Genomic DNA, 21,222 nt, shown 5'->3' on the forward strand with positions numbered 1-21,222 from the left:
TTACAAGAAGGCAGGACAGCAAACATATAGAACAGCTACAAGTACCTTGCTGTCTCACAGGCCAATCCAAACCATGATGAGGAATCCAGAATAACAGCTACTCCAGAGAGTAAGGCAAGTTCTGACAAGCCAGCTCAATCATATAAATAAGATCCACACATCAACACACATATGTGTGTGTGTGTGTGGGGGGGGGGGGGGGGGTCCAAGTTCTTATCCAGGATAAAACAAGTATCCAAGAGTACATGAAGAAGCTGGCTGGCCCCAAGGGACAAATCAGTAAGTCACCACCTCTGACAGCAGAAGACAGAAGGTGGAGGAGGAAGAGGAGACTACATTGAAGACCTGACCCCTCCATGGGGTCAAGAAATCCTACCAATGTCTCACTTCTCCAACTAGAACTGATGACATTTTTGCAGATGGAAAGTGAAATGTCAAGAAACTAAACAAGTCCCATTGACCTGACTCAACCTACTTGGATACCATGACCTGGATGATTGAGAATTTCCACAGATGCCTATGGCAAGAAGAGGCGGGGCTAAAGGACAGCACAGTATCTGATGAAGACAACACAAAAACATGTCCTAAGCACCACATACTGAGAGTCAGGGGTCAAACACAGCACACAAGGCTGTACATAAGTTCCGTACAGAACTTGACTTCCGTATTTGGTCATTTATTTTCTTTTACTTTATTTTTGGATACATGCACTGTTGTTCTGTGACTATCTCTATGCTGGCTGTAACATTATAAATTTCCCTGCCGTTGGACTATTAAAGGATTGTCTTATCTTATCTTACAATGACAGCCCCGAGATAGTCCAACACATTGTGGAAAGTCATAAGATGGAACTTGAGACAGCCAAAACCAACTGGAATAGTCCAGAGGAAAACATCTGCCAAATATGAACTGGAAGTTGTTTGTCTTTCAGTTGCCCCCAGTTGTTCAAGCTCATCACAGTGGTACTACTGATTCACATTGGGATTTGGCAGAAGTTTTGCACCGGATGCCCTTCCTGACGCAACTCCAGTTGTATGGGGAGAAATACACGTAGCCCCTGGTCTTCCAGCTAAGTACAGTACATCTGGAAAGTATTTACTGCATGTTTCCACATTTTGTTATGAGTCTTATTCCAAAATGGAGTAAATCATTTTTTCCCCTCAAAATTGTACTCACAACACAGATGTTTCTGTACCCTTCCCCATATTTGTGCCTTGAGACAATCCTGTCTCTGAGATCTACAGATAATTCCTCTGACTTCATGTTTGGTTTGTGCTCCAACATGCACTGCCAACTGTCGGACCTTATATGTAGACAGGTGTGTGTCTTTCTAAATCATGTCCAATCAACTGAATTTACCGCAGGTGGACTCCAATTAAGCTGAAGAAACATCTCAAGGATGATCAGTGGAAACAGGATGCACCTGAGCTCAATTTTGAGCAACATGGCAAAGGCCGTGAATACTTATTTACATGTGGAAAAAGTGAATACTGTGCATACTTTCCGGATGCCCTGTACTAATCTGACAGGATCAGGTATACACAAGGATAACTGGCTACCAAATATGGACCGGAGGTACCCAAGTCCAAATGGGGAACACCACCAAAACTGATTTAGAACAGCAGAGGTAATGCACTGGGGAGCTTCAACTTCCAGACAGATGACAGACAAAGATGTCCTTGGCTAACCAACAACACAACTTCAAGCCACAGCAACAACAGAAGGAAAGCATATGAGAACCTCCAGAAGTTCCAGTGAAAGAAGTAGAAAATATGTGGAAGGTAAAGACCTAATTGGCCCCATTGATAAAAGGCGCTCTTGGAGCCCTAACTAGGAGAAGCGCTCCATTATATTCCAGGTACAACATCTGAGGTTTCTGTGCAAAAGAGTGCAATCCCAGGAACAGCAAAGATGCGGTAGACCACCAGGTGTTGAGGAACACACACACACGTGCATGCGTACACACACGCACGCACGCACGCAAACACACACACACACACACACACACACTTTTGATTGTGGCATTGTCTTGAGACAGAGTTGAGTGCCAAGCAAATGGATTGAACGTGTCTTTTTCCATCCAAAATGGAGACGTCAGCACTGAAGGTCATGTGACTGCCCGGGTCTACTTATATCAGGATGGATTCAGAGTTTGTCTGGTGCCAGGAAATAAAACTTAAAAAAATAAAAACATTGTAAAATCTTTGAGGACCTGGCAGAGGTGAAATAAGTGCCATTCTTATTTTGCAAATAGTTTTTAAGTAATTATCCCTGAAAATCTACAATGCACAATGGAACTGTATGCCTTACTGGTAGCTGTAAAGAAATAATTGCACTTAGTTAATCATGAACTAACATTTATGTATGTCGGATAACCTTTATACATGAGGAGGACATCTGCTGCCTTCAACTGTAAGAATAAATCACCTCCTTCAAAGACATTCACCAACTCATTCTCTTCTTTTCATTCTGTATGAGGTTGGAGTCCTTTAGTTTCTTGATCTCCCTGAGAAAATGGTCTGCCTTCTTCAGCTTTTCCATGGCCTTTGCCAGCAGAGTCTCTGGCGATTCTCCTGTATCACCTCTACCATGGGACTGTGACAATCTGCTCAGCAGCTGACTTGTCTTCGCCATCTCCAGAGCCACTTCATTCTCAAGGTTGCTGACATTATCAGTAGAAGTTGTAGCCCTGGCATTTTTAGCCCCTGTTCTGGCATGCTGTTTCACCTGAAGACTGCCTGAAGAGTGAGCCAGCAGATCTCCGATTGAGGCGGACCGGGGTGTCTTGAATGGTTTGGAGCTAGTGGTGAGCTGTGAGCCATGACATGGCTGCTGCATTGCCCGAACCCGAACATCTGCTGTGGCCTGTTTCATCCTTGGACTGTCAGAGATCTGAAAATCATCTTCACTATTATCCAACACATCCAGACCGGCGTGGCTCCCTCTCAGTGCAGCAGTTGAAGCTGCCAGAGTGTCTTCATTCTCAGAGGTTTCACTGTCATCTGAGTGCTGACCACTATCTACAGATTTCTCCTCTGCCTTCTTCTTTGTTACACTGGGCAAATGACATATGAGTGGGCTGAGGCTGGAGGCTACAGGCTCGCTCAGACAGACAACCAGTGCTGGGACTTCACTCTCAACCTCTGGAAACAGTTGGAGGGCCCTTTCATCTTGGGGACCACCTATGGAGGTATCTGAGATTTTCCTGTCATCAGGCTGACTGATTATATCTGTGCTGTCAGCTGCAGGTTGAGTTTGAGGCTCGGACAGTTCAGAAGGAGTCACCATGTTGAGATGAACAGGTTTCACAGGCTTTTTCTTGGGGCTTAAAAGAGGACTAGAGCCCTTTTTATGTGACTCTGGTAGCACAACTGTCACTGGGACAGGCAACTGTAGCTCATGTTTGGATGACGTATTTGATCTGCTACTTAAAACAAGCTCTGAATCTTCCTCAGAATTCCCAGAATGCCCCTTTGCACTGGCACTTTCAGTTATCACAGAATCATCTTTGACTTGGAAAAGAGCTTCTTCTGTAATCAAGTAGGATTCCTCTGTGTCCTTTATCTTTGTGTCTTCATTTTCATGCTGATTAATCATGCGATCCAATTTGCAGGGTTGATTCTCTTGGTTTAGCACTGCAGAGTGTTGGAGAGGTTTCTTGTCTTTGGACGGTGGGGTAGGAAGCTGGGAGACTGGGTTGGAAGACAGAGCCTCGGTGAGGTTGTTCATGGAGCTGCTGATGGGCTTGTTGGGGGGTGCTGGTGGTGGACCCCCTTTTTTCCTGGGATCAGGACTCTTTTCAGACAACACCTCACTTTTAGTTTCCTCTGTACTTTCTTCAACAATCCAAGTACAGGGCTTGGCTTCCTTTGTTGGGGGCAGAGGCAGGTTCAGGACCTTTAAAACAAACAGTTTACAGGCAATGTTACCCCAAACATACACATGTATCTCTTTATTGTTTGATCATGTTTAAATGGGATTATGCAGACCTTTTTCTCTGGATCATCACTCTTATCAGGTTGATCATCAGGTGCTGACAAAGGTTTCGACTCTTTGGTTGGGGGCATGGGAGGTTTGATGACTTTTTTCTGGAGACTGACCCCTGGCTCAGTTTGAGGTTCCTCTTCCAAATATTCCTTTTCGGATTTGCTGCCACTGTGTGGAGTAACAGTGACTTTGGTGGTCTCACTGTAATTCTCTCTGACATCAACATTGGTGTCATGGGCTCCATTTGGCATTGTAGCATCAGCAAGATCAAGATCCAAACGCAGCATACCATCAGACGATAGAACGGCGACCTGAGGATGAGCATACAATGCAGATGTTTCATTAATTCATATGTCATGATCATCACTTGGCATGAAACAGGACACTAAAATATTTCAAACAGAGTATGCATTTGTCATATATACTGTATTTGTGTATGTGTGTGTGTGTGTGTGTGTAATCTTAAATCAGACTTAAATTATACTGAACGTATACTGAGGCATGTCATGAAGAGCCGACAGAGAGTCAACACTAGCATCCTGTTTGTGACGTGGAATAAATGATGAAAACAAACATGAACAGAAGCTCACATGTACACAAACCTCTTTCATGTGTATCCTAGTTGGTGGCCGCCGGTTACGGTTCCCTTTGGGCCTCGATCGGGTGACATGGTCTAAGTTACTGCTTTCATCAACCTTCACCTGTAAACACATTCAGCTCTGTCAGTCCATTTTCCAGTGAGCTCAGTTAAAGCTTTTAATTGCTGAGAGATTGATTTGTGTTTCTGTCACAGGTTGACATCGAGGACCGTGAAGCTGGAAAGTATTCACAGCGCTTCACGTTTTCCACATTTTGTTATGTTACAGCCTTATTCCAAAATGGCTGAAATTCATTTTTTCTTCAAAATTCTACACACAATACCCCATAATGACAATGTGAAAAAAGTTGAAGATTTTTTTGCAAATTTATTATTAATAATAATAAAAAAAAACAACTAAGAAATCATATGTACATAAGTATTCACAGCCTTTGCCATGAATTGCAAAATTGAGCTCAGGTGCATCCTGTTTCCACTGATCATCCTTGATCCTCCACAGCTTAACTAGAGTCCACCTGGGGTAAATTCAGTTGAATGGACATGATTTGGAAAGTCACACACCTGTCTACTGTACATATAAGGTCCCACAGTGGACAGTGCATGTCAGAGCACAAACCAAGCCTGAAGTCAAAGGAATTGTCTGTAGACCTCCAAGACAGGCATTGTCTCGAGGCACAAATCTGGGGAAGGGTACAGAAACATTTCTGCTGCTTTGAAGCACCCAGCCTCCATGAGTTCGGATTCACCAGGACTCTTCCTAGAGCTGGCCACCCGTCTAAACTGAGCGATCGAGGGAGAACGGCCTTAGGCAGGGAGGTGACCAAGACCCTAATGGTCACTCTGTCAAAGCTTCGGCATTACTCTGTGGAGAGAGGAGAACCTTCCAGAAGGACAACCATCTCTGCAGCAATCCACCAATCAGGTCTGTTGTGGTAGAGTGGCCAGAGGGAAGCCACGCCTGAGAAAAATGCACATGGCGGCCTGCCTGAAGTTTGCTAAAAGGCAACTGAAGGACTCAGATCATGAGAAACAAAATTCTCTGGTCTGATGAGACAAAGACTGAACTCTTTGACATGAATGTCAGGCCTCATGTTTGGAGAAAACCAGGCACCATCCCTATAGTGAAGCATGGTGGTGGCAACATCATGGTGTGGGGATGATTTTCAGCAGCAGAAACTGGGAGACTAGTCAAGATTGAGGGTAAATGAATGCAGCAATGTACAGAGACATCCTGGATGAAAACCTGCTCCAGAGCGCTGATGACCTTTCTTTCAGCAGGACAATGACCCTAAGCACACAGCCAAGATATCAAAATGAATCATGGCACCCCTCGAGGCAGATGTGTTTGCTCGCTCCGCATGCTGGGTTTTCTGCTTTTTTTCTCTTTTTTCTTGTGTGTTTTCTCTAGCTTTTAAGTGTTGTGCAATGCGGACTTACACCAGGCAGGCACTCTTGGACATTGCTTTGTACAATACTGTTTTTTCTGGATATATTCCGCTGGAACTGCAACTCACTGTTCGGCCCCACAGTCAACGCCGGCTTCCCCAGGAAGGCCTCGAGTGAGTACGCTGACCCAAGGAGATTGTCGAGGAGGCGACGCCGTAAGCGAGGCAAGAGAGGCAGGCTCCACGCTAGACTAAAGGCTCGCCTGAGCAGACCTCCGCTCCCCAGCTTCTTGCTAGCTAACGTGCGGTCTCTGGAGAACAAACTGGACGAGCTAGGAGCTAGGATATCATCATAGAGGGAGTCCAGAGACTGCTTCGCTCTTATTTTCTCCAAAACCTGGCTCATGGAAAGCGTTCCGGACTCCCCTGTTCACCTGGAGAGCCACTCATTGTACCGGGGGGACCAGCCTGCTGCCTCCGGTAAGACGACAGGGGGAGGTGTGTGTGTTTATGTCAACAATGCGTGGTGTAGAGATGTACGGACTGTATACAAGCACTGCTCGTCAGATATGGAGCTTTTACTGCTGCAATGCCCTTTTATCTACCAAGGGAATTCACATGTGTGTTTTCGGCTGCTTTTTACATCCATCCACGCGCTAACTACACCGAGGCTCTAGGCAAGCTCATGACGTCATCAGCTTGCCGGAGACGGCTCATCCTGACGCTGTTTTTATCGTGGCTGGTGACTTCAACCAGTGCAATTTACGGTCTGTACTCCCTAAATGCTTTCAGCATGTGGACATTTCCACCAGGGGAAAAAACACCCTGGACCATGTTTACAGCAACATACGTGGTGCAGTCCACCCCCCTTAGAAACTCAGATCACATCTCTTTGTTTCTGTACCCGGCCTACAGACAAGAACTCAAGCAGTCCAACCCTGTCACCAGACAGGTTAAACTATGGACACCAGAGGTTGAGAGCACTCTACAGGACTGTTTTGCCACAACTGACTGGGATGTTTTTAGAGCTGCAGCCACCAGAGAGGACATCTCCGTCAACGTAGAAGACTATGCTGAGTATGTGACTGGGCATATCAGCACTTGTGTCGAGAACATCGTACTCACCATACAAATGAGGAAGTTCCCCAACCAGAAGCCCTGGATAAACAGAGAGGTGCTGCACTTACTGCATGCTCACACTGCTGCTTTTAGATATGGCAATGAAACCGAGTACAAGGCTGCACAGTACAGACTGGAGAAGGCCTTAAAAGCGGCCAAGAGACAGCACAGAGAGAAGACGGAGGATTTCTACTCTAACGCTGACGCCAGGAGAATGTGGCAATGCCTGGATCACATCACAAACTTCAGGACCAGCTCCAGAACCACCACCATCAGCTCGTCAGACAGCCAGCCAGACGACCTCAACGCCTTCTACAACCGCTTTGAGAGCCCCATCCTCACCACCTCTACAGAATACAGACACACACTGCCCACTCAACCCCCCTCCCCCTCGCCAGTCATCACATCAGCCCAAGTACACAAAGCCTTGAGGAGCGTCCGCCCCCGGAAGGCTGCCAGGCAAGACAATGTACCAGGACGCACCCTCAGAGTATGTGCTAACGAGCTGGCTGATATTCTCACCTCCATCTTCAACCTTTCCCTCAGGCATTGCATAGTCCCGAGATGCTACAAGACCACCACCATCATCCCCCTCCCCAAGAAGAACCCTCCATCCTGTCTGAATGACTTCCAGCCAGTAGCACTCACTTCAATCATTATGAAGTGCTTCGAGAGAGTGATACTGTCTCACATTCATAACAGCATTCCGGACACCACCAACCCACGGCAGTACGCCTACAGGTGCAACCGGTCTACATCCGACACCATCGTCGCCGCCCTTCACATCTCCCGCTCTCATCTGGAAAATAAAGACTCCGACATTAGGATGCTCTTTATCGACTACAGCTCCGCCTTCAACACGGTCGTCCCCCACAAACTCACCCACAAACTGTTAGCCCTCGGACTTCACCCCTCCCTCTGTGACTGGCTTTTCAACTTCCTGACTGGTAGGCCACAGTCTGTCAGGATCGAGAGAAGGACGTCAGCCACCGTCGCTACCAACATGGGGACGCCACAGGGCTGTGTCCTCAGCCCCATCCTCTACACCATGTTTACCCACGACTGTGCCACTTCCCACCCCAACAACACCATCATCAATTTTGCTGACGACACCGCCTTGATAGGACGCATCACTGGCGGAGATGAGACGGCCTACAGGAGGGAGGTGGACAGTCTGGTGACGTGGTGTGGAGACAACAACCTCACCCTCAACACAGACAAGACCAAGGAGATGATAGTGGAGATGAGGAAGGAGAGGAGGCCTCACCAGCCACTGTTCATCAGAGGTCTTGAGGTTGAGAGGGTGAGGAACTTCAAGTACCTGGGGGTCCACATCAGCGACCTGGACATTCAACACCACACAGGTGGTGAAGATGGCTCAGCAGTGGCTATATTTCCTGAGGAGGCTGAGGAAATTTGGGTTGGCACCCAAGATCCTCAGCAACTTCTTCAGCTGCATCATTGAGTCAGTCCTAACCACCTGCATCACTGTGTGGTACGGCAGCTCTACTGTGTGGGATCGCAAACGCCTGCAGAAAGTGGTAAAGATCACCAGGACCCCACAACCCTCTCTGCAGAGCATATACCACCGCAGAGTCCACAGGAGAGCTGTCTCCATCATCAAAGACCCCACTTACCCCCAGCATGGACTATTCACACTCCTCCCCTTAGGCCCCCACTTACCCCCAGCATGGACTATTCACACTCCTCCCCTTAGGCCACAGGTTCAGGACTGTGAGATGCAGAACCACCAGGCTCAAGAACTCCTTCTTTCTCAGTCTAACAGCCATTAGACTGTTTAACAGTCTAATGGCTGTTAGACTGTTAGACCCCCCCAAGGACGGAGCTCCCCATCACTGGTCACTTTATTTTCTACTTGACACCTTACTATATTACGGACACTTCATTCTATTGCACTACAATACCTGCTAACTTGAATCCACTGGCTCATTTGCACTAAACCATTTACTGCTGAATGTTGCACAAAACAGTGAATGTTGCACACTGATGCACTATTATGTACATAGGCCATTACAAAAGCATATTTTATTTCCCTTCTTATAATGTATATTTCCATTTTAGTACATTGCTCTGTTATATTCTATTGTTCTTACCAACATGCTTACTTTATGTTATTTCTTTTTTTCCTCTTATATTTAGATATTTATACTTAGAGTCATTTATATATATTTGGGCATCCAGTGTGGGCAGCAAAGTAAGAATTTCATTGTACAGGGAAACGTGTTTCCTTACTGTGCATATGACAATTAAAGCTTTGAATCTTGAATCTTGAACTAGATATCAACAAGATGTCAGGACAACTCTGTGAATGTCGTTGAGTAGCCCAGCCAGAACCCAGACCTGATTCTGATTGAACATCTCTGGAGACATGTGAAAATGACTGTGCACCGACACTCCCCATCCAATCTGATAGAGTTTGAGAGGTGCTGCCAAGAGGAAGAGGCAAAACCGCCCAAGGATAGGTGCACCAAGCTTGTGGCATCATATTTAAGAAGACTTGAGGCTGTAATTGCTGTAATTTTGAGGAGAATTGTGAGGTAAAAATGAATTTACTCCATTTTGGAATAAGGCTGTAACAAAACAAAATGTGGAAAAAGTGAAGCACTGTGAATACTTTCCGGATGCACTGTACTACTTGGAATGCTATTTGCAGTACAAAGACGTTTACCTCATCAAAGACTTTGTTCTTTGCTCTACTAATGCCATCACTCAGGGCTTTAATCCAAGCATCCTTCTCTTCTGGAGTCTGAACTTGGAACTTCAAATCATGGGCCTGTCAATCACAGAAATTAGAACAACAAAAATTACATTTGTAACTTACAAAGTTACAAAATGAGCAATATAAGCTAACAACAGTGAATAGATGTGCTGCAATGCACCATGGGAGTTTGGGGTTTTAAATGTTGTTATTGTGGTTTCTGTTAGTTTAACAGTGTTGTTAGTGTTATTGATTCGTGCTGTTGTAGTTCAATTGGTTTAGTCAGTTTAGATAAGTGTCATGTTGCCGTTACCATGAGCGGGAAGGTTTGTGCGTTTGATGTCTTCCGTCAATGTCTCTGTATGTGGGTGTGTAAAATTAAAAGCACCCGCTTGGGGCACCATGCAGAAAACACACACTCACACACTCATCTTCAACCGCTTAGTCCAGTTAAGGTCGCGGGGAGCTGGATCCTATGCCAGCAGTCATAGAGCGTAAGGCAGGGTACACCCAGGACTGGATGCCAGTCTGTCACAGGGCCACAAACAGATAAACAAACACAGTCACACCCACTCGCACACCTACAGACAATTTAAAGATTCCAATCCACCTGACCTGCATCTCTTCGGCTGTGGAAGGAAACCGGAGCACCCGGAGGAAACCCACGCAAACACGTGGAGAACATGCAAACCCCACACAGAAAGGCCACAGGTGGGAATCGAACCCATGACCTTCTTGCTGTGAGGCAACAGTGCTAACCACTAAGTCACCGTGCTGCCCCCCATGCAGAAAACATACAATATATAATAATATATAATGATAATATAATAATATATTAAAAGTGAAGTGGCACGTGTGCATATGTGTGCATGACTTTGAATTATGGGCAAACTGAGGAGAGCTGACATTTGCCGATTGGTATGCTCATGTATTTTGGGTCACTTATAAATGTTGCCAAAATGGACCGTTGATGGGACTAATATTTTTGGAGAAACTACAGATATTAGCGTCCCTGAAAAAGATGTCGCTTGGATGGCAGGATGTGTTGCTCCAAAACCCGGATGTCCCTTTCAGCATTGATGGTGCCATCACAGATGTGTAAGTTGCCCATGCCATGGGCACTAACACCCCCCCATACCATCACAGATGCTGGCTTTTGAAGTTTGCGCTGGTATCAATCTGGATGGTCTTTTTCCTCTTTTGTCCGGAGGACACGGCGTCCATGATTTCCAAAAACAATATGAAATGTGGACTCATCAGACCACAGCACGTTTTTCCACTTTGTGTCTGTCCATTTAAAATGAGCTTGGGCTCAGAGAAGGTGGTGGCCTTTCTGGATGTTGTTGATGTATGGCTTTCGCTTTGCATGGTAGAGTTTTAACTTGCACTTGTAGTTGTAGAGGCGAACTGTGTTAACTGACAATGGTTTTCTGAAGTGTTCCTGAGCCCACACGGTAAGATCCTTTACACAATGATGTCGGTAGTGCCACCTGAGGGATCAAAGGTCACGGGCATTCAATGTTGGTGTTCTGGCTTGCCGCTTACGTGTAGAAAGTTCTCCAGATTCTCTGAATCTTCTGATTATATTATGGACTGTAGATGATGGAATCCCTAAATTCCTTGCAAATGAATGTTGAGAAACATTGTTCTTAAACTGATGGACTATAACACGCAGTTGTTCACAAAGTGGTGATCCTCGCCCCATCTTTACTTGTGAATGGCTGAGCCTTTTGGGGATGTTCTTTTTATACGCAATCATGACACTCACCTCTTTCCAATGAACCTGTTCACCTGTGGGATGTTCCAAACAGGTGTTCTCTGACCATTCATCAAATTTCTCAGTCTTTTGTTGCCCCTGTCTCAGCTTTTTTGGAATGTGTTGCAGGTATTAATTTCAAAATGAGCAAATATTTGCACAAAAACAAAAAAGTAGCATCAGTTTGAGCATTAAATATCTTGTCTTTGTGGTGTATTCAATTGAATATAGGCTGAAGAGGATTTCCAAATCATTGTATTCTGTTTTTATTTACATTTCACACAACATCCCAACTTCATTGAAATTGGGGTTGTAACAAGTGCGTAATGCCGGAAAGATTTTTGTCGGTTATTGTCTGCGAATCAGTAATATTCTTTATATCTGATGCAGAATATTCACATAAGTATGAAAATAACATACAGAATTAAGAATATTTTATTCTAGGCTATGTTTCTTGCCAATTTATTTCTCCCAATCGAATTTAGTTGCCAAGTTCGCAAATCGCCTGTGTTCCCACCCATTTTAATAAATATTTTGTTGAAATTCACATCCTGAGCAGCCTTCAAAATTTACATCAACCAACGTCGATGTCCGGTCTGAGGTTTTGTCTTAATTATATTAATAATGATGATAATAATAATAAATTATAAATATACAACAATAATAAATACATTAAGACAGTAAATTAACATTAACTAATTACATAATTAACAGGAAATAAAGGTTGAGTTCTTCCTCTAAAAACTGTTGAGGTCTAAGGTTCTAAAAACATTCTGGACTCACACACCATTCCAACTCATCACTGAAACTTTACATAATTTATTACCACCCTTGAAAAATGTCAGCTACCTATTTTATAAACACTACCCAAACTAGAGCCCGTGGATCCCCACAGACAACATGCTAGTATACATATATTTTAATTACTTTTTAAATAATTATTGAGGTAAATTGTTGAGCCAAAAGATGCATTTATTATTCATTTGACAAGTTAGTTTTGGCAAAAATAAGATGGACTGACAGTCAAAAATTGACTTACAGTTGTGTCCCTTGCACATGGACAATTCACTTGTTTCACTCAAATCAAATGTTTGTAGACTTTGAAAAATGTAGGAAGAAACTGAAATGTATGCAAATATTATTATTAAACCCACACTTTCCATTGATACTGTGAAGTTGTGGACTTGAACAACTAATATCATATAACAAAAAACAAAGTAAGAAGCTCTTTGATACATCAGTTGGAAATGGTGCTTCTTGTTAACACATGGTGGCAGCGATATCCCACAACAAGGAGAACTGACACCATTTGCAACATCTTGTTTAAGGCCCCTTCACACATAGTGCGAAGTTTGGACGATGTTTGGACAGCGCGAAACGCTTCGAATTTGCACACCACGAGACATCGTGCGACAGCCAGGCATGACGGTTTGTGCATGGACGGTGTCTGTCGATCAAGAACAGCAGCTCACAGTGCTGCAGGTGCTTGCATTGTCTTCCATGGGACGAGCTGCATGAACTGACGTCCAGTCCAGCTGGAGCTGTCAGTGTGGGCGCTCTCCAGCCCGTTGCAAGCAATATATGTTCTTATGTTTTTGATGTGAGTACAGCAAGCGCACACGCGCGCGTCCATCAAAACATGGTGCGTGTTCTGCAGCTTGGATGTCTGGGACCAGCCAACAACTGCCACGCACCCATCCATTCAGAGCACAGACCAAAGTGTCCCTCTCTGATCAGATGAGATGAGCCTTGCCTGCGGCGGAGCGCACGACACACACACACACACACACATACACACATGTTGTGTGGGGAGCTGATGGCATGCCACATCTCGGCAACTCCACAGTTGTGGGGAACTTAGACTTAACTGCGATGGGTTCGTACAGTGCACACTCTGTCATTCAGCCGCTGGTGTGCGCAAATTGTTGTAGCAACAGGTGTATGAGGCGTTAGAGGCAGGGACGATTTCACACGGTTTGCACATGATTCCTGCGTCATGCACTTCACACTAATGTGTGAAGGGGCCCTTACTGATTGAGCTACAGGAGCATTGCTGCATCTTCTTACATCACATCAGAAAAATAAGGCTACCAAACAGGAATGCTTTGTTCTGGATGATCTACAAAATATCAGTATAATTTATATTGTGAAATTCTACAACCACTTCTGCACACTTTAGGACAGTACTTGGATATTTCTGCCATCCATAGTACACAACAATTCAGTCCAGTTCTGGGAGCATACGCTACTGCTTTTGGTCCCAAGTACCGATTTGTTACAATCGGGTGTTACATAGGCATCGCCTTGTTCATCCAGCTGAAGTCCTCAGTAAACAAGGAGCAACGACACAACTTTGCTGGATCGTACTCATGAAAACAGAGCACATGACCACGGTGCTGCAGATGATGCTGCCTCACAACGTAAACATGCTTTATCAGTATTACAGCAGGATTCTTCTGCAAAGCCAAACACCAAAGCCATCCAGTCACTGACTTAATGCACCTGTTAGCGTCCAGGCCACACAACCACAGAGTGCGACTGGAAGCAGAGGGAGAGTTAGGAACGTGGGCAAACTAAATCAAAACAACTGTCTGCAAAACTAACAGCTGATCCAGATGTACCAATCACATTTATTTATAAAAAAACTGGATTTTCATACTCTCATAGTTGAAACTGAGCACTTGTCTGTCTTAAGTGTGTAAACACAGCTGCCAGCAGTTTGTTCTGGGACTCAGTGCTGCTGTATTGCTTCAGGAAACTCTTTTCATGTTTTGGCACTATTTAGCCCCAGAGAGGCGGAGCTGAACAGGGTTACCCTGGAGAAAAGTCACAGGCAGCCAAGCAGCTCACGGCATTCTGGTCACACCACAAAACAACAAGTACCAAGAAATTCAGGAACTCAGAATTTAATCAAGGCCTGCAGCTCAGCTTGCAGCAGATGATGAGAACATGATTTTTGTAACCAATTCGTAGTTTTTCAACATTTGTTGCACTTTATTTGCTAATACCAAAAATACTGGCATTCCTAGATTTTCAACACAAAACAGCTGGCATGTGGAGTAAGGTTTTTATACACAAATATTCACACACATGACTCTGTTCTTCTCAACACCAAACTGATTATTCTATTTATCTCAGTAACTTAATGTCCAACACAAATGAATGGACCCTTTTTTCAATTTGTTTGTTTGATTTATATATATCATTTTACAATTGAACCCTTAATTGGAGTAAGCAGGTATAGAAAATGGACAGATGGATTTTACAATTTAATGTATTTGGTTTCACTGCAAAAAAAACAAAACAAAACAAAGTGCATATGAGTTTTCATATGCAACCCCTATTTATAAGTATTGGGAGAAAGTATTAACTTTTGCCTGTTACAATGACCTTAACTGCTTTCTCTCAAAATCAAATCGCTTTCTCTTTGACTGACAACAGGTATTCCCCCCACGTTTGGTCGAAATAGGATGAAATAGGATGATTATTGTGTTATACATAAAACAGCAAAAATGGCGACAAAGGCCAGTTTCAGTTTTTACAGAGGTTAAAATAAAAGTTTTTCTAATTTGGGTAAAAAAAAATGCAAATTATTGGTTGAAAGAATAATTTGCACTATCTGTTATGCTCAGTTCTAACAGGTCAAAGTACACCATCTGTTTTGATCAATGGACACTGGCCTTTACTTTGGCGATCAAGGATTCAAGTCATTTTTTTCCCTCATTTTCTGCTTAAAACTGCCTCGTTTCTGCTTAGAACTGACTTTAGAATGATTTAAGAGGTTTTACCGTGTCATCTGATGGTTAATAATCCCATTGATCCATTTGATCGCTTTAGGTGTAGAGCGACAATCTCAGATGAGCTGCTGTGGTCCAAAATGACATATGTGCAGTGAAGGCAGGGCGGACCAATTTTTAGGGGGGGACCGTTCAGTCAGCGACACCGGCAGTCATATGTGAGGTGAAGATGCAACACAATTAAATGTTGGAAAACGTTTTTGCAGCACATTCGTGAAAGATAATCTGACCATTAATTTTCTTCTTCTTCGTGTTAAAAGAGGGTAATTTCATGAAAAATGGGGCATGACCAGGCAAAAATTATTTTCAGTTATAGATTCTGAAAAATGGTGCAACTTATTTATAAAACTTCCAACTTCACAATACAAGTTGGATTAATTCAGAAATGTCCCTTTCCCACATGAATTGTGACTGTCAAATGATCAGTTAAATTGGTTGGTTGTCAGTTTTTGCCAGATTTTTACATTTGATTTTTCGGCTGTGACATATGTTCTTATACCCTTAGTTGGAGTAAGTGGGTATAGAAAATGGATGGATGGATATGTTCTTATTACATGTATCTCTATAAAGGTCGGACATGGAGTGGAAACAGTTTTCTTAGATTTCTGAAAACCTTTTAAAACCACAAATGCATGAAAGGGTGTAACTTGATGTAAAATCGTCAATATACAAATAATGAATGTTTATGAGTTCACTCTATTATTGCATTCAGAAACACCTAAAATAGTTTTCCATTAGCACTCAGTGGTTACTGAAGGATTAATTATTTTTCACTCTCCGGGGAGATAATATTTCTTTAGACGTATGTCATTTCTGCATCTGCTTCAGTAAAGGCCTTCTCCACGCCATTAAACGTGACACGAAATTGTGCTGGAAACATGATACCGTAGTGAACTCCTTCCCTGCCACAAAGAACATGTCTGACTTCACTGAAGGCAGCTCTCGCCTTGGCGATGCCTGTAGTGTAGTCAGGAAACACAGCGATGTTTGTCCCGTTGTACCACAGCGGGCGCATCCATGGCTCAGTGTCTCGGCACAGTCCCAGTAGCAGTGGAGCGTGGCAACGATGGCGTGTGGCTTGTTGTCTTTCCTCGCAGGTCCCGGGGCTCTGTGTGTTTGATCCACGATCACATCATTATCCAGTTGTAACACCTCTTTGAGCAGCCCTTCTACCATGGCTGTAGAACTTGTATTGTTTCCCTCAGCCACCCCAAGATTATATTAGCTCTCTGCATTCTCTCCTCCATAGCTTCACATTTGTTTTTAGTCCTGTCATCTCCGCAGTCAACATTTTTACTGTAGTTTGCAAAGCAGTTATCTCGTCTGACCAGGCAGAGATTCTTTCACTTACACTTTCCACTTCTTTGACTCCGGCCTTCATGTGTTCAATGTCTGCACGCAGTGAGACTACAGCGCTGTGTATCTCCTGCTTCACCGCCACACTTCTCATTCTTCAGGGAGTTAAAATCAGCAGTAATTGCCATTTCTCATCTCTGTCTTTATAACTTCTGCAATGTCGATTTTAAGTGAAAGCAAGATTTCTGATTTCAGTGTCTCAGCATTGTTTTCTGGGCCGGAGTCCACAGGAGTCGTAGCTAGCATCGACACTATGCTGAGTTGTAGCTTAGCTGGCTCGTCATTCTTGTTTTTACGCTGCTTTGTAGCCATTTCGTTTTCAATGCTCGTCTATTTTATATAAATATGTCCTTACGATGAAGATTTGTTGGTATTTCTTGAGTAAAGGCGCATATTTAAATTAAAAAGAAGAGGTTCGGATGTAGCTTAAAGAAAACACACCCTACTCCCCACCCCATGGATTCAACTTTTAGTGTGAGACTGGTTGAAATGGCTCATACTCCTTACAAATGTAACATCTGTCACAATGGAATTGCCCAAGAGCAAAAACCAAATAGAATTCCAAATAGAATAATCAATTTATTTATATAGCGCCAAATCACAACAAACAGTTGCCCCAAGGCGCCTTATATTGTAAGGCAAGGCCATACAATAATTACGTAAAAACCCCAACGGTCAAAACGACCCCCTGTGAGCAAGCACTTGGCGACAGTGGGAAGGAAAAACTCCCTTTTAACAGGAAGAAACCTCCAGCAGAACCAGGCTCAGGGAGGGGCAGTCTTCTGCTGGGACTGGTTGGGGCTGAGGGAGAGAACCAGGAAAAAGACATGCTGTGGAGGAGAGCAGAGATCAATCACTAATGATTAAATGCAGAGTGGTGCATACAGAGCAAAAAGAGAAAGAAACACTCAGTGCATCATGGGAACCCCCCAGCAGTCTAAGTCTATAGCAGCATAACTAAGGGATGGTTCAGGGTCACCTGATCCAGCCCTAACTATAAGCTTTAGCAAAAAGGAAAGTTTTAAGCCTAATCTTAAAAGTAGAGAGGGTGTCTGTCTCCCTGATCTGAATTGGGAGCTGATTCCACAGGAGAGGAGCCTGAAAGCTGAAGGCTCTGCCTCCCATTCTACTCTTACAAACCCTAGGAACTACAAGTAAGCCTGCAGTCTGAGAGCGAAGCGCTCTATTGGGGTGATATGGTACTATGAGGTCCCTAAGATAAGATGGGACCTGATTATTCAAAGCCTTATAAGTAAGAAGAAGAATTTTAAAATCTATTCTAGAATTAACAAGAAGCCAATGAAGAGAGGCCAATAATAACTAGAAGCACTCAGAGAGTGCAAACCTCTGCCAAGGCCACAGGGTCATTGACGTCACATGGAATACCCTTTGGCAAAGAGGCTTATTCCATGTCATTTCACGCATCTACCATCATGTTTCAGATTCACTGGTTAACCCTCTGGGGTCTGAGGGCATTTTTTGGACAGTTCACTCGCCTGGCATAAATGTTTTATTATCGCTGTTAACAGCTCTCCCTGCATCCCACAATCAAGTTTTATGTCTCTTTTTTTCAGGACAACCTGTACTTTCAAAATATATATGCTATAGTTTTGTTTTTATAAGTGTAATACAGGTTTACAATCAGAAATAAGAAAGGAAAAAGTAAAGCGGAAATAATTTTCCACACACATTTATTCAAAACACACAGCAAAGTAAAATAAACAACAGTTTTGACACTTTATAAAGGTAATTTAGGCTCTTGTGTGAAAGACTATACAACAAAAAGGTTCAAACAATAAACACAAATGCACATTTTGAACAATATATACAAAATAGTCTATGCGTTTTGTTTGTCTTCATCTCAAAGCAATTTCTGGCTGCTATTACACAAAGGTCACATCACAAACTTCAACTATGAAGTTGACTGCGTGTTTGTTCTCTCCTGCTCTGAAACAACACTGACACTTCGAGGCTCATTCAGTTTGAGGAGCGGCCCCTCCCCCCTCGCTCCATTGATATGGTAAACAGTGCTTTATGCCGGAGTGAGAGAGCTTGCCACAGGCTTATCCAGTAACAGTCACAGGAAAACTAGTCAAGCAATCCTGATACTCACACACTGTCTGCGCACTTTCACTGTGTGTAATGGCGCAGGGCACATTGGAGCAGCCAGGGGGCTATTCAAACGGGCCAACTAGTAACACATCACTCCTAAAAACAATCTTTGGTGTGTCATGTGAGGAGAATCTGCCCTACGATTGGATTTTGGAAAACGATGTGACGGAGAACCAATTGACATTGGACACTCACATTGCTCATGTCATCACACAGCTTCTATTAGGAGTACAAAGATGGTGGACAGTGGCTCCAAAGTCCGCGGAGTTAACTTTTCAGCAAAAAAAGTAAGTTTCTATCTCATATCATTAAAAAGTTATTTGTAATTTAGTAAAGCTTGGTCTTAGCCATCGTATATGACGGCATCAGCCCCAGAGGGTTAAACCCTTAGATCTTCAGCAAATGTATTTATAAAGAGAAACTGCATAAACTACACTGTTTTTTTATTTTCTAATAACAAGTTTATTCAATGAGGAGAAACAAATGCTAAATTACTGTTGTGTCAGTAACTTAATTTTTGTTCAACCTTTGTGACCCATCTTTATGAAGTTAGATGCAAAAATGTTGAAATTGTCCCTATCCTGCAATGATAAAAAATCCTTAAAAAAATTACTGGATCCAGATCGTGTTCCAGATCATTACCAAAATTTAATGACTTCTAAGTTAGGCCAAGATAAACCCCTGATAAAAATTTCATTGAAATCCATTGAGGATTTTTTGAGTAATCCTGCTAACAAACCAACCAACCAACCAACAAACATACGGACGCAACCGAAAACATAACCTCCTTCGCGGAGGTAATAATAATCCCTTATTCAAAAGTGTTGTCTTCCAGATAAAAAGACATTACATCTTCAGAACAAATAATTTTCTTTGTCTTTCTTTCTTTATCTTATTCTTCTTGTTCCTGCTGTATCATTTCCACTTCCTGCTTAGGAAGGATAGCCTCTGCTAATAAATTAGCCTAAGTCAGATTCGTAACTTCGGCTCTAAGGGCTGGGTTGGTTGGGCTGAAGTGAAAAGTGGGGTGGGTTTGCACAGCAGCCGGGGGAGAAAATGCCTCATCACTTTCAACCACACCCGCTGCCAGAAGGCATAGGTCTGCTGGCCCGGAAGCCCACCTCATGAGTGGCTTCTCCAGCCAATGTGCGGGGGCAGGCTCTTTGCGGGGCGGCACGCTGGAAGGATGTCAGGGTCTGGGGGAACTGGTACCAGTGGCTGCTGGTGATTCTGAATGCACGCTGGTCCCATCTTGTTGATCTTCTGGGCTACAGTGACAGCTGGCACCACTTGTTGTAATTGGACAACAGATTGGATTTCATTTGAGTCTCTTTGGAGAGAGGAGTCAGCCCTTTTCCATTTTCCACTTTCGCATTTAATAATTAATGATGGATGGACATTGTGAGCCCAGCCCAGAAATTATGTGGATTACTTTTCTATGTTGAACATTCCCCAAAGTGACAGAATGGAGTCTTCCATGGCTTAATATGTATCTGTGGTGCAAATATGGTGAGAATCCGTGAAGTAGTTTTGACGTAATCCTTCAAAGGCTATATAAAGTGAAATCTTGATTCCGGATCCAGAATCCCTCCAAAATTTAATGGAGTCTTCCATGGCTTAATATGTATCTGTGGTGAAAACTTAGTCAAAATCCCTGGAGTAGTTTTGACATAATCCTGCTAACCGTAATCTTTCAAAGCCTACATAAAGTGAAACTTGAACCAGAACCGGTGTTGCTGACCGAACGGTCCCCCCTAAAAATTGGTCCGCCCTGCCTTCACTGCGCATGTGTCATTTTGAACCACAGCAGCTCATCTGAGACTGAGTCTCTACATCCAAAGCGATCAAAGGGAATAATGTGGTAATTAACCAACAGAGGACAAGATAAACCCTCATAAATCATTCTAAAGTCAGTTTTAAGCAGAAATGAGGCCATTTTAAGCAGAAATTAGGTGATTACACGGTCGGCAACACCGGATCACCTCCAAACTTTAATGGAGTCTTCCATGGCCTAATATCTATCTGTGGTGAACATTTTTGTAGTAGTTTTGACATAATCCTGCTAAGAGACAGACAGACAGACAAATAAACAAGAGCAATCAGAGATTTATGATGTCCACCAATCCGGATCCAGATCATCTCCAAAATTCAGTGGAGTCTTCTATGCCCTAATAATTTGGTGAGAATCCATGAAGTAGTTTTGACATGACTGATGTCACAGTTGACATTCCCTCACAAAGCAACTAGTACACCTGATCTGACTTTGCCTGAGTAATCATTCACTGGACATAAAGTAATTTCATCAGTACTCAAGGATTCTCCCAAATGATCTACTACAAAAGACATCCAATCTTTGCCTAAAGTCAGCTATTATCAACCAAGTCTTCCAACCA

General features: G+C 43.4%; 1 protein-coding gene across 1 annotated transcript in view; it reads right to left on the reverse strand.

Moving 5' to 3' along the window:
* Positions 1–2,376: 2,376 nt before the first annotated feature.
* Positions 2,377–21,222, reverse strand: part of plekho2 (pleckstrin homology domain containing, family O member 2) — a 178,971-nt gene continuing 160,125 nt past the window's right edge. Inside the window, exons 4-7 of the mRNA XM_034184900.1 lie at positions 9,779–9,883; positions 4,590–4,688; positions 3,990–4,298; positions 2,377–3,897 (exon numbers count right to left, since the gene is read on the reverse strand). Of these exons, the coding sequence (XP_034040791.1) occupies positions 2,443–3,897; positions 3,990–4,298; positions 4,590–4,688; positions 9,779–9,883 (1,968 nt within the window). The 3' untranslated portion in view covers positions 2,377–2,442. The remainder of the gene's footprint in view (positions 3,898–3,989; positions 4,299–4,589; positions 4,689–9,778; positions 9,884–21,222) is intronic.

The sequence above is a fragment of the Thalassophryne amazonica genome, chromosome 2, assembly GCF_902500255.1.
Source record: "Thalassophryne amazonica chromosome 2, fThaAma1.1, whole genome shotgun sequence".
Lineage (NCBI taxonomy): Eukaryota > Metazoa > Chordata > Actinopteri > Batrachoidiformes > Batrachoididae > Thalassophryne > Thalassophryne amazonica.